At 40.0% G+C, this 15647-nt stretch overlaps 1 protein-coding gene across 3 annotated transcripts in view; it reads right to left on the bottom strand.

Moving 5' to 3' along the window:
* Positions 1-15647, bottom strand: part of fam184ab (family with sequence similarity 184 member Ab) — a 212553-nt gene that overhangs the window by 29694 nt on the left and 167212 nt on the right. For all 3 annotated transcript variants that reach the window (XM_031756301.2, XM_031756302.2, XM_039599176.1), the window contains exons 15-17: positions 13497-13650; positions 10227-10354; positions 1595-1779 (exon numbers count right to left, since the gene is read on the bottom strand). In XM_031756301.2, the coding sequence (XP_031612161.2) occupies positions 1595-1779; positions 10227-10354; positions 13497-13650 (467 nt within the window). The remainder of the gene's footprint in view (positions 1-1594; positions 1780-10226; positions 10355-13496; positions 13651-15647) is intronic.

Here is a 15647-nt window from a genome sequence, read left to right as displayed (position 1 = left end):
TTCCCCAAGAAACAAACTGTTTAATGTTGCTGTTAACTGCTCTGAGCTAAAAGTCTAGCTCAGCATTTTAGGAAATATGCTTATTTACTTCTTTAATATGAATATTAGGACATTCTATTTCTTACTTATGAAGTTGAAAATTGTAGTTAGATCAGATTAGCATAAAGCAAGGAGAAACAGCTAGCTTGGCTTTTCCCAAACTTCAAAAACACAAAAACTCAAATGAAGCAGATTTAACCAAAAGATGTACGCATTACGAAATGTGCAGAATGTGCAAACACATCATAACAGAAAACATTAATAGCCAGGATGGTGGTTCAGGTCTCTGTCCAGCATGTTCTCCCTGTACTTGCAGGGCTTCCTGTGTGCTCTAACTTTCTCTCACAGACCAAAACTAAACATGTTAGGTCAGGATCCAGCCACACATGCCTAGAGACCAGCTGCCAACCACAAGTCGATAGGGAAACATAGACTTGATCATGTCACAAAGAGGTATACTGTGCTGGACCAAAATCCTTCTTGTGATTGCACTAGTCACTACCAGAGTTTCATGAATGATTTCAACTCATCTGCAAACACTTGTTAAGCGAAATTTTGAAACATGTCAGTTGCAGCGGTGAGGTCTAACTTTTTCTTCGAAGGTGAACCTAACTTTCTGCTAGTAGTTGGCATCCATGCTAACCACCAGTAATCACAGCAGACTGCTAATGATCAAATCAACTGCAATGAGGTTTTTGAAGCAGAACTGTCTTTGTGATTGATTTCACATTACAACATCCAGCAAACACTCGACTGGTCTCTAGGCCTGTGCGTCTGAGGCCTGAGGTATGTTATATGTGGGTGTATTAATGAATGTGCCTGAAGTGGTTTGGTACTAAGAAAGACTAGAAAACCACAATATGAATAAATGCCAACCCACATATCATAAATGTCAAGCTTCTGATTATGAATATTGAGAACACGTGCCAGCTTTGCTTTCACGCTCAGCTCTGCAGATTGTGCTTCAACCAAAACCTTAATTCCTTATTTTTACAAGTAAAACTCAAAATTGATTTAACAGAAAATTCTAAAATGAATCTGAACCGTGCACTGTAACTGCTTACTGCCAAAAACGGACACAAAAAGAAAAAAATAAGGCACTCAAACAACCATCGCTCTGAATTCCCGAGGAAAAATATTCAGCAGTTTGGTTGCTAGGTTACAGTAAAGGATAAGCTTCACTGTGAAGGTGCAGTTTTGTTTTTTTCTTGTCTGTGTTTTTGAGTGATTTGGACGTGCATGTGTGTGAGAACTGTTCGAAGTGCAAGTTTAACGACTCATTCCTTAGCCACACAAAAACATAATATGACAAAAGAAAAAGAGGCATATTCAGAGGAGATCAGTCACAAAGGTAAAGAGGATTAAGCAATCTAATGTAAATGCAGCAAACAGTAACTTAATGTTGACAAAAAGAAAAAGTTTAGTTAGAGTCTGGAGTGGCAGACAAAACCAATTTGCTGTGAACGTGTTGAGAAAACGTGTTTTTCCTCCCTGTGAAGTAAAGTTTGACTGCAGGTTTTCACTTCAGTGCTACTCAGTGAACACTGAGTCATACCGGATCTGCTGATTGGCTTCACTGCGGATCTTGAGCACCTCCTTGCCCTTCAGCTCCAGCTCTTTAGTCAGGGTGCTGATGTTCTCGTTGAGCGTGTGGATTTGGTGGTCCAGCTGAGCGATGTGGTTCTTCCTCCTCGTCACCTCCTCCTGCAACTCGGAGATCCGGCCCAACAGCTCGCGTTCCTGTGAAAAGAGAAACAATAAAAAACAGCATTGAAGAGATGAAATACATAAAGGTTTAGCTATAAGGTTTGTAATGTTTTAAAGCTTATCTATATGGTAGAATATTTTGTAAACTAAACTTTAGAATTTTTTAAAGTTGGTTATTTTGAACATTTTTAACACCTTGAGAATATTTTTTAAATCCACCACGAGGGTGAAACTTTTCAGATGAATAGGTGAATGCTGAACACAGCTGAATGAACAAAAATGGCTTTACCATGATGAAGCAATCATCCATCGATGCACACCACGCAGATAGCAACAAAGCCTCTTAATGAATACACTGAACAGCATTTTATCTTAAGTCCTGAATTTATGCAGGACTTTAAATAATCTAGCTTATGTGTCTTGATTCAATTGTCAAAACGGTTTTCAATGTGTCCATAATTTCACTTCCTTAAGAAGCTTATAGAGCCGAATTACAGCTTTTATCAAAAACTGAATATAAGTTTTGACATAAGTCTGTTGTATTTACTGTATTTTCTCAAAAAGCAACAAAGACTTTATTTATCTCAAAAACAGAAGACTTGCAGCATTTTGTATTAGAGGCCGGTTTGGTATTTCTCACGAACTGTTTAAACCTTCTGTTTGCAGACAAAAGTTGGCTTAAAGGGAGAGAAACTGTTTATTGCAGACAGTGGATTAATCGAAAGGTTGCAGCACTATAAGAGTAATAGGGGTTATTTTGAAGTGGGAATCGCACAAAGCCACTTTCGCAGAGTTCAGGAAAAAAACAGAGGTGGAAAGGACCGTATTAGGTCCTCTTTAAGTAAATTTACTTGTTTCCTCAGATAAATTCACTGGATGATACTGTTAAGGCAGTAGTAAGCTGTGACCCCTCTTAAAATAGATCAGAAATAAATGTTAGATTGCCAGATTCTTTATTTGAACAACAAGCAGCACACCAGTGCCAAAAGTATTTGCTCAGCTTTGCCACACATATGAACTTGACTAAAATCCCATTCTTAATGTCGGCCAACCATTTGCAGCTATGACAGCTCCAACTCTTCTGGGAAGGCTTTCCAGAAAGTTTAAGAATGACCAATCTTTTAGAAGTGCATTTATGAGATCAGATGCTGATGTTCACCGAGATGGCCTGGTTCGCACTCTCTGATCTGATTGATAGTAAATGGTAAATAGACTGGTTCTTATATAGCGCTTTTCTACTCTCAGCACTCAAAGCGCTTTACACAACTTGTTCATTCACAACACCCATTCACTTTTCAGTTTTTTAGTGCTATCTAACTAACATTCATACATACACATTCACACTCCGATGGATGCATCGGAGAGCAACCTGGGGTTAGTATCTTGCCCAAGAATATTTGGCATGCAGACTGGGATCGAACCACCAACCTTCCAGTTAGTAGGTGACCCGCTCTACCACCTGAGCTGCACAAAGTTGCGAGCATGAAGTTGTACAAAATTTCTTGGTAGCTGAAGTATTAACAGTTCCTTTAACTGGAACTGATGGGCAGAGCAAAACTCCTGAAAACCAAGCCAAGACCATAAACCTCCTCCGCCAAACTTTACACTGATTTTCCATTGCCCTTCCCTTTATTTGGGCTCAGGACACAACTTAACACTTCCTGTAACTCTTTCAAATTAAAAGCCTCAGCGTTTCTTCTTAACACGGCGTATACAACAAACACTGGAGAGGACTGTTCCTTTAGCTTGCACATTACAGGCAGCCCTTATTTGGTCACATTGTCCACAGAGACGTCTAAATCCTCCACTGGTTTTCATTTAAGGATACACAGTGATTTCCAACTGTGTCACAATAAGCTGAGTCAGTGTAAGGTTCTTATTTTGTCAACTTACTTGCATTTTGCAGCCAGTGTACTTGGGCAAAGTAGGCCAGTACAATGATCTATTAGTTCTTTTGGGCCATAACAGTTTGTTTATGACTGATGAAAGCAACTTAATAAAATCCTGTAGAGAACTCAAACTGTTGCTAACCCCCCAAAATAGGTAATTTAACTGACGAGTATGACAAAACCAAGATTTCAGTCATTATGGGAGAGACAAGATTCATCTGAGCTCTGAAAATACAACAGCGCTGTAAACTACTGAATGACTTCATGTAAACATGACCAACAACTGAAATTACTCACGACCGCCTGCCGAGCTGCTCTTTTCTTCTGAGCTCCACACTGACACAAGAAGCAGCTCCATTCTGCCGCATTTTGAAAGTGAGAAAATGAGCAAGTGATTTTCCCAGCAGGGGTGCGGCGAACGACGCGTAGGTTCAACCAAACAGTGGCATAAAAAACCCCCCCCAAAAAACAACGCAGTCTGTCTGCATTTACGAGTCCATTATTAGAACATGTGACTCACAGCTTTGCAAACTTTAAGAAATATTCCACTTTCTGTTGTTTGTTAATAGGGAGCTTAAATTTCTTATATACAGTGTATGAACTGAGGGGGTGCATTGAGGTCTGGTATAAGATAGAAAAGGATATTTTTGAATAGCGCATAGCTACTCTGATAAAGTCATAAGGTCAGTTACTACGATTTATATTCTTGGTAGCTCTGAATATCGTCTCAGATTTGCCTGAAAATGGTAAATTGATCTGTGCCTGTAAAAGGTGAACTTTAAAGAAACAATGACGCCTTATTATTACTTATTTCACTGTTTTATATATATCTATATACAGATATTTTTTTTAAAGTTATCATCTCTCATTTAGGTGTTTCTATTTTAGTAACTTTCAGTTTTATGTTGACTGTCATTTGTCTCTAATGTGTTTAAGACACAAGAGACTGCTTCCTTTGTCTCATTGTCCTTGATTAGTTTTGGCTGTTCCTTGTTTCCTAGGTGTTTCCACTCCTCTGATTAGTCCTCATTGGTCACCTTGGTGTTTGTTCTTAGAACTTTGGCATCTCACCTAATAAAAGGCTGATTTTAAAGATTACAAAAAAGTTTACTTGTCATCGCGGAGCACTTTGTGTTGACTGATGAGGGGAAAAAATGAGCTGAAACCATTTTCAGAGGAGCCTGAACACTTTCTCAAGTCATTGTCATTAACATACACAACTCTGAAGTTACCGGGAGGTGAAATGGGCCTCACGTGCCAAACATTTCATTACGTTTGGTGACTCAAATGAAGAAGCAAGATGTGATCTGAAGACTCTCAGTTGAGCGCCACTTAACTCCATCAGAATTAGATTAAACACTGTCATGTTATTGTCTACTAATGATTCCTCTCCCTGTGAAAAATCTAATTTAACTTGGCACTATAATAATTTGTGCCAAGGACTGTGTTCACATATCCAGAAGCCATAATCTTGTAAAATAGCTTCATATTCACAAACTACTGTTTCTATTTGCATCTCCATCTGCATTTTTTTGATGTCTATAAACCTTCAGCACAATCAAGCACAATGGTGATGGGCCAGATGAGTCTTTAATGACCAATTTACCCATTTTACTCTTCATCTCATCCAAATCTTGGCTTGCGTTGGAGCAGGAGATGAAGGGAAATTAGGAAAGAAAGCTGGCAGAATTAAAGAAAGAAACAAAGGCTAATTGGAAGAGCATTTATCGAATGATATGGGACATTATAACTTAATATACTCTTTCAATTACAGCAGATATCAGCCTTTGATTTCAGAACTGCGGAAGACGAGATAAAATTCCCAGTGTTGGGCTCATTTGGGGGAGAGATTTATTTACTTTTGCATCTTGTCTGAGTTGATCTGTCATCTTTTCTTTTGTCTGCTTATCTGCTGTCTCTCTCTTTATAATCTCATTTTATCCTCCCTTTCAAACACCTCAGATATAATATGTGAACAGCGCCGTAAAGGAGAATATGAGAACGCTTTGTCATTCTCTGTTTTGCCTAGTTCTTCTTTATTCTTCTTTTCCTTAAAAAATAAAGTTTTCAAATAATAATCAAAAAGAATATTAGTTACCTCGAGCTCTACAGTAAACTAGGGTGTGATTTCCTGAGCTACTTTATTTTTCAATGGGTATTAGTAGTTAGCCAATGAAATCCCATGAATTTGAACTGCTGTCATGAATACATATTTTTATTCTCAGGGGAACAATGCTGTGCCCCAGTGTCTAAACAGTGTGTGATTTATTTGTTTTGTTATTCCGTTAAATGTGCTTTTTTTTAGTTTTGAGTTGTTTACTGTCTTATTCATAAGTGTATCTGTGAATGTCAACAGTAAAGCCTTCACTTTTAATTCCTCCTTTCAGTGGGACAAAGGTGGTTCATACTGTTGCTGTAAAATATGCTGGCTGTCATCATGTTTATCCAGGGCTGGACTGCCAACACTAATATGGGAAATATGCCACCTTTCTGCCCGTCACAATCTCAGTTAATCATTTCATATCAAATTCTACCAAACTGTTAAAAACACATTGCTCCAAAAACCATGGCTCCATGAGAACAGAACCAAAGCGGGGAGAAAAATAATACGAGCGATAAAAGGAAACAACGGTTCTCTGAAGATGATTTAAATCTAACAATGAGGAAGAAAAAATGTTCTCATGTGTGCCTGAGCATCATCATGAATGGAACAATACAATCAAATTGGACTGGAATAGATATTAAAAGTCAAGAGATACTGATGACGGGGTAATTCTTCAGACAAGACTGTTAGATCAAACATGATAAATATCTAGACAAGGATAGATGACACTGTGTACACAAAGACCTGCACACACCTCTGCACTCCATCAGCCTCTCCCTCCCCATCTGTTAAGTAATTGGAGGTATAAAAGCATTATTTAACACAGCGTGACGCCCGTCTGCCACTGAGCTCCTCCGCTCTATTGACTCAACTCAGGAAGTTTCACTTTATGTTCCATTAATGCTTCAGCAAAGTAAACAAGGAATTATTGTAAACACAGACTCCCACTGATGTTGAATTTAAATGTAAAACAAAATGTTTAAAGGCAGACTTTTAACATTATTAAATCATTAGCAAAATAATAACAGAGACCTACAGCATGGACAGAAATGTCCATTACTAAAGCCCCATTCAACCAGGCCCGGAGAACCCCTGGCAACCAACAGTAACCCAGTCACCAGAGAAAAGTGTGTTATTTCCTGACAGGTTGGTGAGCGGTGGAAGTCGATATCTTACATGGAAATTATGGATCTACTAGTGACCAAAGCTGCTTCTTTCCAACTGACTTTATATGGTTAACAGGTAGCAACAACTTGTTAACTGGTCAAAGAATAGACATTTTTTCTCTCCCGTGGATTTCCTCCCACAGGCCAAAGACATTCATGTTAGATAAAATGGTGTTTCTACACTGGCCGTTGATATGAATGAATGAGAAAGTGTGGATTTGAGAGTTCAGTAAGACTAAAAATCCAAGTCTTCTAGTATTACGGAATAGCTTTTATTTAAAATATATATATAAAAAAACATGTCTATCACATTTATGCTCACTAAGTGCTGCTTAGTGAGCATGCATTTAAAAGCCTCTATACCATGAAAACACTTGTTTGGCTTGATGCTCCCACGGTAATCAAGAAGTCTCTGGGTTTGAATCTGATGATTGTTTAAAGAGTTTGCAGAGGTGATGAAGAGGAAGAGAAGGTCTTTCTCTTTTCAAAGACCTGTAAAAATGGCTTTTTACTTTTTTCTTGTTAAACAGTTACCAATGTAAATTTGATTATTGGAAATGCTTTTTTTTGTAAAGTTATTTATTGTTTGGGATGACGCAGATGTTCTTATACTGAACCCTTCAATGTCTGTCATCTCCGAAATATCAATTGTGGGTCTCTTCTGCACCCCAAAGTAGACTAAATTGTCTAAAATACAAGCTTTTTCTGTGTAGGAAAGTATGAATGTCAGACTTTGTGTCTATTTGTGATTAATATTCAGGAATGGGCATTCTCTGGCATTATTAATTTCATTGCTCAGTTCATCTGCAAAATATCATATTACACAAAACATTTATACCATGCCACTGAGAGATGACTTGCAGGGAGTTGGTACGCATTCGGCGTAAAACAAGAAAAATATCAAGAAAAATGGGCCGACAAATATTTATTTGCTCCCTGTGGATCCAACCTTCCATTCAATGAAACTCGTCCATTGGGAGTTCCCCCAGGAAAAGGAAATATTGAGCAGCTATGTACATCGCTTTGTGAGCAGCAAATCAACTTCTTCATCTGAGCGCGTAACTCGGATGTCTTTATGGATCTCAGCGGACCAAATAATAAATAAATAAATCTTCAGATGCAAGAAAAAGGCAGAACACACGTATGTAGAAATCTTTGAGAACCTGACCCTTGTCTCCTGTAATCCATGACATCAGAAAACATGCTACTTTTTCAGTCATTAATTTTGAACCTTTTTAATAAAATATGATGATAATTTTGCAAATCATGGTCCACATTGTGGTCAAAAACAAGAATAAAGGAGGGTTTGCTTTACCTTGTAGCTGACTGCTAGCTGACCACCCCTCGCTTGTCACATTCAGTTTCAAATGACCAGAGTGAAAACAGTTTGAGGCTTTACGACAGATCCTCTCTAACAGGTTGATGATGTCACAGTGGCTGTGTTGACTGAACATGCAGTTACATTTCTTGGGAGGTGCGCGTCAGGTTAGATGGGAGGTTACGGCCTAGGGTTAAGAGGGGGTTCCGCTTATCTCTGAAGTCACGCCGTAGATTCCCAGCTGAAGCATAATTCAAACATCACTGTTTGACTGGCAGGTAGTTGAGACTGTAACATGTGCCTATTAGCTTTAATTGCCCCCCTGTTCTCTTTGTGACTAAAGAGGGAGTAAAGGTGGGGTGTGTGCATGTGTGCATTTGGGGGGTGCATAGTGGCAGTATTAAAGAGAACCAGCTGCTTGTCTCTGCTAGAACATCTGTATCATAAGGTGATGAGAAAGGAACTCACTGTGCTGGGGGTAATTAGAAAGATTTACAAGTGGCGCTCAGAGGGCTGCCTGCAGTGTGGTGTGTGTGCTTGTGAGCAGGTGGTGTATGAGGCGTGCTGGTAGCATCATTTAACACTGACTCCATCCCACTGAATTTCTTTGATTTCGGCCAGAGCAACAAGAGGAAACATCAGAAACAAAAACATGAAAAACTGATAATTAACAAAGTAATTTTGTTTTTTGAGGACTGTGACCTAGATTTGTAGATTAGTGTCTGAATGTTTTATCACTGAGTTTGTATTTGAGCATGGGCTGTATACTGAAGATGGATGGTGGCTGATCCATCACGGCTTCACCAGCTGAGTAATGAAGTCCTACTCTGAAGCCTTGAGTTTTGCATTTTGGCCATCACCACGTTGGTGTGTTGGAAGAAGAAGTGTCCATATTTTGACATGATGGTGGATTACAGAGTTAACGATAACCTGCTTCACACAAACATACAGATGTCTGCTAGTTAGTTAGGGCTAGTTAACAGACTCTATACCTCTATGAAGTGGGAAATTAATATTAGAGACAATAAAACAAGTTTTACTGCAATAAAATTTCCATAAAGGAGACTATAAAGACCTGACCCATCTTCAAGTGGTCATTTGAGGAAGTGCAACTTTTGGCACTTCTTTATGGCCCATTTATCCTCACCATGCAAACTGTGCCAGATGAAAAAAGTGACATCATATACAGAGGGAGATGTTGCAAAAATCTGAAAAGAAAAAGACGTGGTACTTTTTTCCAGCGCTGATGTGCAGACTGTGTCTGAGTGGAGACACTTATCGTAATGTGGGGACTATTTCCTCCCTCGGTGCTGGTATAAGTGGTACGGAGCTGAGGAGACGTCACTGTTTGCAAACAGACGAATGCAGTGAGCTTAACCGAGACTGAATTCTTCAGTGCTAACAGTATCCATTTGGTTTGGACATGAACACTTTCTTGGGTTGTAAAAAATTTCGTCTATACAAAAAAAATAAAAAGCTTCCACAAATCAAGGCGACACCTTTAAATTGCTCATTTTTGAGCCAATAGGTAAAGCTAGGTCAACATTTCCTCTTGAAAAGCTCCTTATTTTTTAAGCACTTTTAACATTGATCCAGCTTGTCCTCAATTATTTTTTTGTTGCTCAAGTAATCAATTATATGACTAATAACTTCGATGTAACCTCGGGCTAATTTAAAAACTTGGTGAAATAAAGAAAAATCCATAAAAATATCAGCGGCCTGTGGCTTTGATCCAAATTAAATGGCTCACCGGTGCACATAGCTCAAGCCGGGTGTGTGAAAGGGGAATGTGGTTCAGTGCGTGTAATACTGTGTGCGTCTAATCTTCACTGTGGCCATGGAAGCGAGAGAATATGCTCGAGTGTTTTGAGGATTCATCCTTCACTAGACGCCCATTCATCATATAGCTTTGTTGCCCGCGGTGGTGTGGTGGTGGTGGAAATAAATGTGGTTGGAAATGCTGCTGTGATAAGCCAGCCCGTCTTCAGTAAGTCTCACAGTACCTGTGTCCGGTTATTCTCGATCGTCTTCTCCAGCTCGGCCTTGGCGGCGGCTGACTCGTGCTGGTGGGTTTGTCTCAGGTGTTCGATGGCTGACGCGTGGATGTGGTTCAGCTCCGATCGCAGAGAGGCTGATGGAAAAATATGATGGAATACACGAATGTCAGGAGGTCACATTTCATTTGCATGGAGCATAATGCACATGATGAAGCAAAGCTAGTCTGCATATTTCAGATTCAGTGCCACCGGGCACGCAAGACTACTCAGAAAGCTCCTTTCAGCCTTTTGTCTATTTGCAAAAAGAGCTCATTACATCCAAAGGCATTCTTACTACATTACTTTTTTTTCTAACTTTGCACATAAAGAAGAATGCCTCTGCTGCCTTTACCCGAGTGGCCTTTAATCCTCACTTCAATGAACACCTTTTATTGCAAACAGTCTAATGGCTTAGAGAAGCATAGTGAGGGAACACACTGCTATTAGCTTTGAAAGAAAAAAGGGGAACAAAGCCACAAACTGCACATGATTTCTCTCTGCAGTTCAAAACCAGTCAGAAGATGGGCAAACAGAAAAAAACAGAACATGCGAATACACACGTACGGGGATACGATAGAAAAAAGCTAAGAGATATAAGGAGGAACAGGTAATAAAATAATATTATCGCTGGAGAAGTGAGAAATCGATGGAAGGAGCCTGCCAGTGTCAGGACCATGACATAGAGGTTAATGGAAGACCATTTATCACAGCACAGCACTGGTTTGTTGGCACCAAATATTTGGTGAGGTTGTGAATTTACTTCACTTTTTTGTGCTTATATGGTTTTGTTAGACTTTAGATCCTTGTTGATGTCTTCATTTTACTTTGCTGATGTTTCATTTTACTCTGTTGCCCCTACATTGCATTATAATAGGAAAATAATAAAGACTAGTTGTTTCTCCTGTCAAATAGCAACATTAACGTAAGACAGAGAAATGTAATAATGCAGTCTGTGATGAAAGAACGTCTGTCTACAGTTATGTAAAAAACATCCATATGTCTTGTGTTCTGAAATTACAGCTATTATTCACGGAAATGCCATTTCTATAGCACCGAAGTGCAAGACCGGCTATCTAAATGTGCTTTAATGTTGTTCTACAGTGGGGAGGAAAGACTGTCTTTTGACAGAAAGAGATCAGACCCATCCTCGAGGATAGGAAGTTAACTGCCACAATCGATGGGGATGGTTAAGGGGAAAAGGGACGACAACCGACAAACAAGACAAAACATAAACTGTGAGAGAGCAGACAAAAATGATCACCCATCATTCTACTGCACGACTTTCCCTCAGACCAAATTCTGAGTGTTTTATTGAAACAGATATCTTCCACAGCCGTCCTTTTTCAAACATATTTCACTTCAGATGTGTTTCCACTAGTTGGAAAAACTCCATGAGGTTCGAGGGAATGAGCCGCCTGAACAGACCGTGGAGCAGGCAGTAAACATGACCAAGACTCACTAATGGTGAACGGACCAGGTTACCAGCTGCTATAGTCGCATGCTGTTGAAGTCTGACATTAACAGAACGTTGTGCCAGGGAGCTGGAAAGTTACAGATTTGTGTCCTCACAAACAAAACGGGCTCAGATGTGTGATAATGTGACCTTCTCATCTTTTCCAACTGTTCTCCGTCTGCACCAGCTGGGAATCCCTGAGCTGTGCTGATGTATCACAGAGAGACCCGTACAAGTATATCTCACAAAACTAAAATCACTTTTTAATTTAAATGGGTAAACTTTTATATATTCTATACAGATTTATACATTTAAAGTGAATAATTCAATACTTTCTTTGTTTTAATATTGATTATTATGGCTTATAGCTCATGGAAATCTGAAAATATCTTAATTATTTCATTATTTCATTTGAAGTTTGAGTAAATTAAAATTTAAACAGTATAAATACTGCATGATTTTATGCTTCATCTGCTCATGAGCTTTACAGAGATGCTGATTTCTTTTTCCAGTTGGACTTGCTCACAGTGCTGTCTGTGCTCCATTGGTCAGCCAGCTCACTTTTCAGAAATTGGACAGTTTTGTATTTTGAATCCTTTTTTGATAAAAATGAGAAAATGTTACGGTAAAACTGATAATGGATTTGTGAGTTTTTTTCATGAGCTTTAAGCCAAAACCAAATCAAAATGTATAAATATGTAATAAATACAGAATACATGAAAGTATAAATTCTGAAACAACTAACTTTTTTCCTGGACATTCATATCATTGGAGATGCACTAGTACAGATGGACCCTGTCGCACACTTTTGCCTCCAGACTGGGGTCAGGTTACAAAAATTGGGGGATGCCAAAACAACACTGTGGCGGGGTGTGGTCTGCAGCTGCAGAGGAAGCGTGGTGCAGTGGGTTCAGGGACCAATGCCCGGGAGGCTGAACCCACACAGCCTCTCGGGCATTGGGAAGCTGGGAGGGCAACTGGGGCTGATTGGCTTATTAGGCTCCCCCGTTATCAGAAGGTCGCTGGGACCGGAGGAGTGAGCTGCACCGCAAAATGTCACCAAACCTGCGACATTGTGCACTTGTTGGGTCCTTTTGCCAAACTAAAACTCACAATGCATTTACATTTCAGAGAAATCCAGTTTAAAAATATATTTTTTGAAAAGTTGTTACATAATCGAGGATAATATATTAGCCATAATAAATGTGGCAGCCCTAATTTTCCCCTTAAGTCCTTCACTGCCAGTATCTTCTTTCACTCAAGACTTTCTTCTGAAATACATGAATCTGTTCAGCCCCTGCTGCATTTTTTCCATTTGGCTTCTTCTGAAATAACCACCAGGAATCCATATTCATAGGTATGTGAAGTCTCCTCTATGTAGACACAAATCAGCTGCCAGAGGGTGTGTTGAAGGGTTTCATAAATGACTTCCACTTAAGGCTGTATGGTTTGGAATAGCACCTAATGTGGCAGAGTGTGAAAACAGAGCGAGACAGTACAGGGGGAGGATCTCATGGCTGAATTGAAGTCTGGCCAATAGTCTCATATTCAACCTACAAGTATAAACACAAATATTTTCATATTTGTGTTTTATACTTGTAGGTTCTACTTAAACATTCTTCTGTTCTTTCTATAGTTTCAGCTCAAACTGTAAGATCAGTGCAGACTCTGACTAAAATCTCTCCAATCAACGCAAAATATACTTAAAATTTATGGGTGGGTTAATCTGTTTTTATGTATGCACCCACACACAAACACAGAGCAACCACACACACACACTTTACCTAACATGGCTTTGCCCTCGTCCTCCAGTTCAAAGCGGAGCGTTTGCAGCTCCTGTTCTGACTGCTGTTTGAGCGTCTCGATGCTCTGGCGGTGAGCCTCTCGGAGAGACTGCAGCTCTGCATGGTGATGGTGGCGGAGACGCTCCTCCAGCTCCTGATGGAGACGGACAGGTGGGTAAAAAAAAAGGAAACAGAGGAGGGTGAAAGAGAAACAAAAAGAGGAGGTCAGGAAAACAATTAGAAAGAGGGAAATGGAGGAGTGGGAGGACCAGACGGAGACAGAGTGACAGGAAAAATGCGAGAAAATGAACAGTGTAGGAGGAAATGATGGAGTGGGAGGGAAAAGTAAGAGGCAAGAGGGATAAAAACAATGAAATGGAACAGTGAGGAAGAAAGAAAAAGGAAACTATTTTATTTAAAATCCTCCATGAGCTGAAGGAAAAACTGACCACTGAAGCATCAAGAGCAGAAGAAACACACTATTTATGCTGCACACCGCACAAATCGGGGTCACCTTCTATGTCTGAATGCATCATAGTGCACACGCTATTTTCTTACATTTGAAATGTCAGAAAAAGTCACTCCGCTCTGGAGCTGTGATATTAAAGAACGCGCAGACAGTTTTTTCCGTCATGTTTCAAGTCTCAGGTTTGCTGTTCCTGTCCAGAAGTGCCTCATTCAGTTTAACTCTGCATGTCTATTAAAGCAACAGTGTTTATTTTGCAATGCTGAAATTTAGTTCAATATATCTTCTCAGTTATACTAAGTAATCTGCAGCACTGCAGCAGTTACTTTATAGAGACCTACAGGCTTGAGTCACACAGGCCTAGAGACGGGTCAGCAACCAGTGGTTGTGAGTAGGGATGGGTACCGGTGTCGGTTCTGACATAAACGGTAGTAACCAGACCGAAAAGCATTTCTGTGCTTTATTTCTGTGCTTTTTTTTTCCTGAGCCAATTCTAGCCAATCATTTTACGTTTCCGAGGATAGTAGGCGGGGCCAGGTACGTACGTTCTTTTAGAGCAGAGCTACAGATTAAAAATGTCCAAGGCGAAGCAGTCAAAAGTCTGGCTGTACTTCACAGCAAAAGATGCAAACTCAGCAGCCTGCAACAAGTGCTTTAAGCTGATACTGTGATACTGTGCAAAGGAGGTAACACCTCAAACCTGATGAAACACCTGGCGACGCATAGCGGGTTTTTTTATAGCCAAGAAATGCGCCGTGTTTGATAGCTTGTTGCGAGACCTCACACCGTGCACATCTACTGCGGGTGTGGTGCCTGTTATCGGACCCGGAGTTAGCAACATCCCCCAAAAACCCGAAGAGTAGAGTCCTGGCCCCTAGCCCTGTCAGCGTAGCAGAAATGATGATGGATGATGATGGCAGCAGCAGCCGTTCTCCTCTGCGTGAGTAGCTTCATGTTGTTCGTGTGTAATTTACGTTGAGTACGCTAACCACATCATTACATTAATGCATGTAAGGTGAACTAGCAAACACCGTCGTAGTTACATGCGGCTGTCTTCTTGTTTGATGGCAGATACTCCCTTCACCCTGGCCAAAAGGCTAAAATGACCAAAGAAAAGTGGAAAACAGTTAAACATGAGAGGTTTTTGGACAAAGTTTGTGTTTTTTCCATTGTTTAAGCACTGCTTCCAGCCAAGAGTGAGACCATATATGCCCTATAGCTGCAGAAAAGGCTAACATTGTTATCTTTTTACAAAAAAAACAGCTGAACATGAGAGGTTTTTGGACCAATTTTGTGTTCTCCATTCTTTAAGCACCGGTTTGAGCACCGTTTAAGCACCGGCACCGTTTCAAAAGTACCGGTTTGGCACCGGTATCGGATAAAACCTAAACGATACCCATCCCTAGTTGTGAGGGAACAATTCATATTCCCACATATTCCCATCTGCTTTGGATGCTGGCAGATCACTCTGGTTGCCTTTAGTTTGCAAGAAAAAAACCCATCCTGTGTGTAAACACTTGCCAACTAGCTACTGAACTTGGAAAAGTGCGGCACACACCAGAACTAAAGAGTGTTCACCGTCAGTGAACGTCGTTCTTTGTCGGTGCAATCAGCATGTTTCAAAACACCCAACTTTCACTTTGAAGGCAGACAGTCTTTGTTTTCTGTTTGTGTCACACTACTTA

Source organism: Oreochromis aureus, linkage group 15 (genome assembly GCF_013358895.1).
Source record: "Oreochromis aureus strain Israel breed Guangdong linkage group 15, ZZ_aureus, whole genome shotgun sequence".
NCBI classification, from domain to species: Eukaryota; Metazoa; Chordata; class Actinopteri; order Cichliformes; family Cichlidae; genus Oreochromis; species Oreochromis aureus.
Note: the sequence above shows the minus strand (reverse complement) of the source record. Positions and strands in the feature narration are given on the sequence as shown.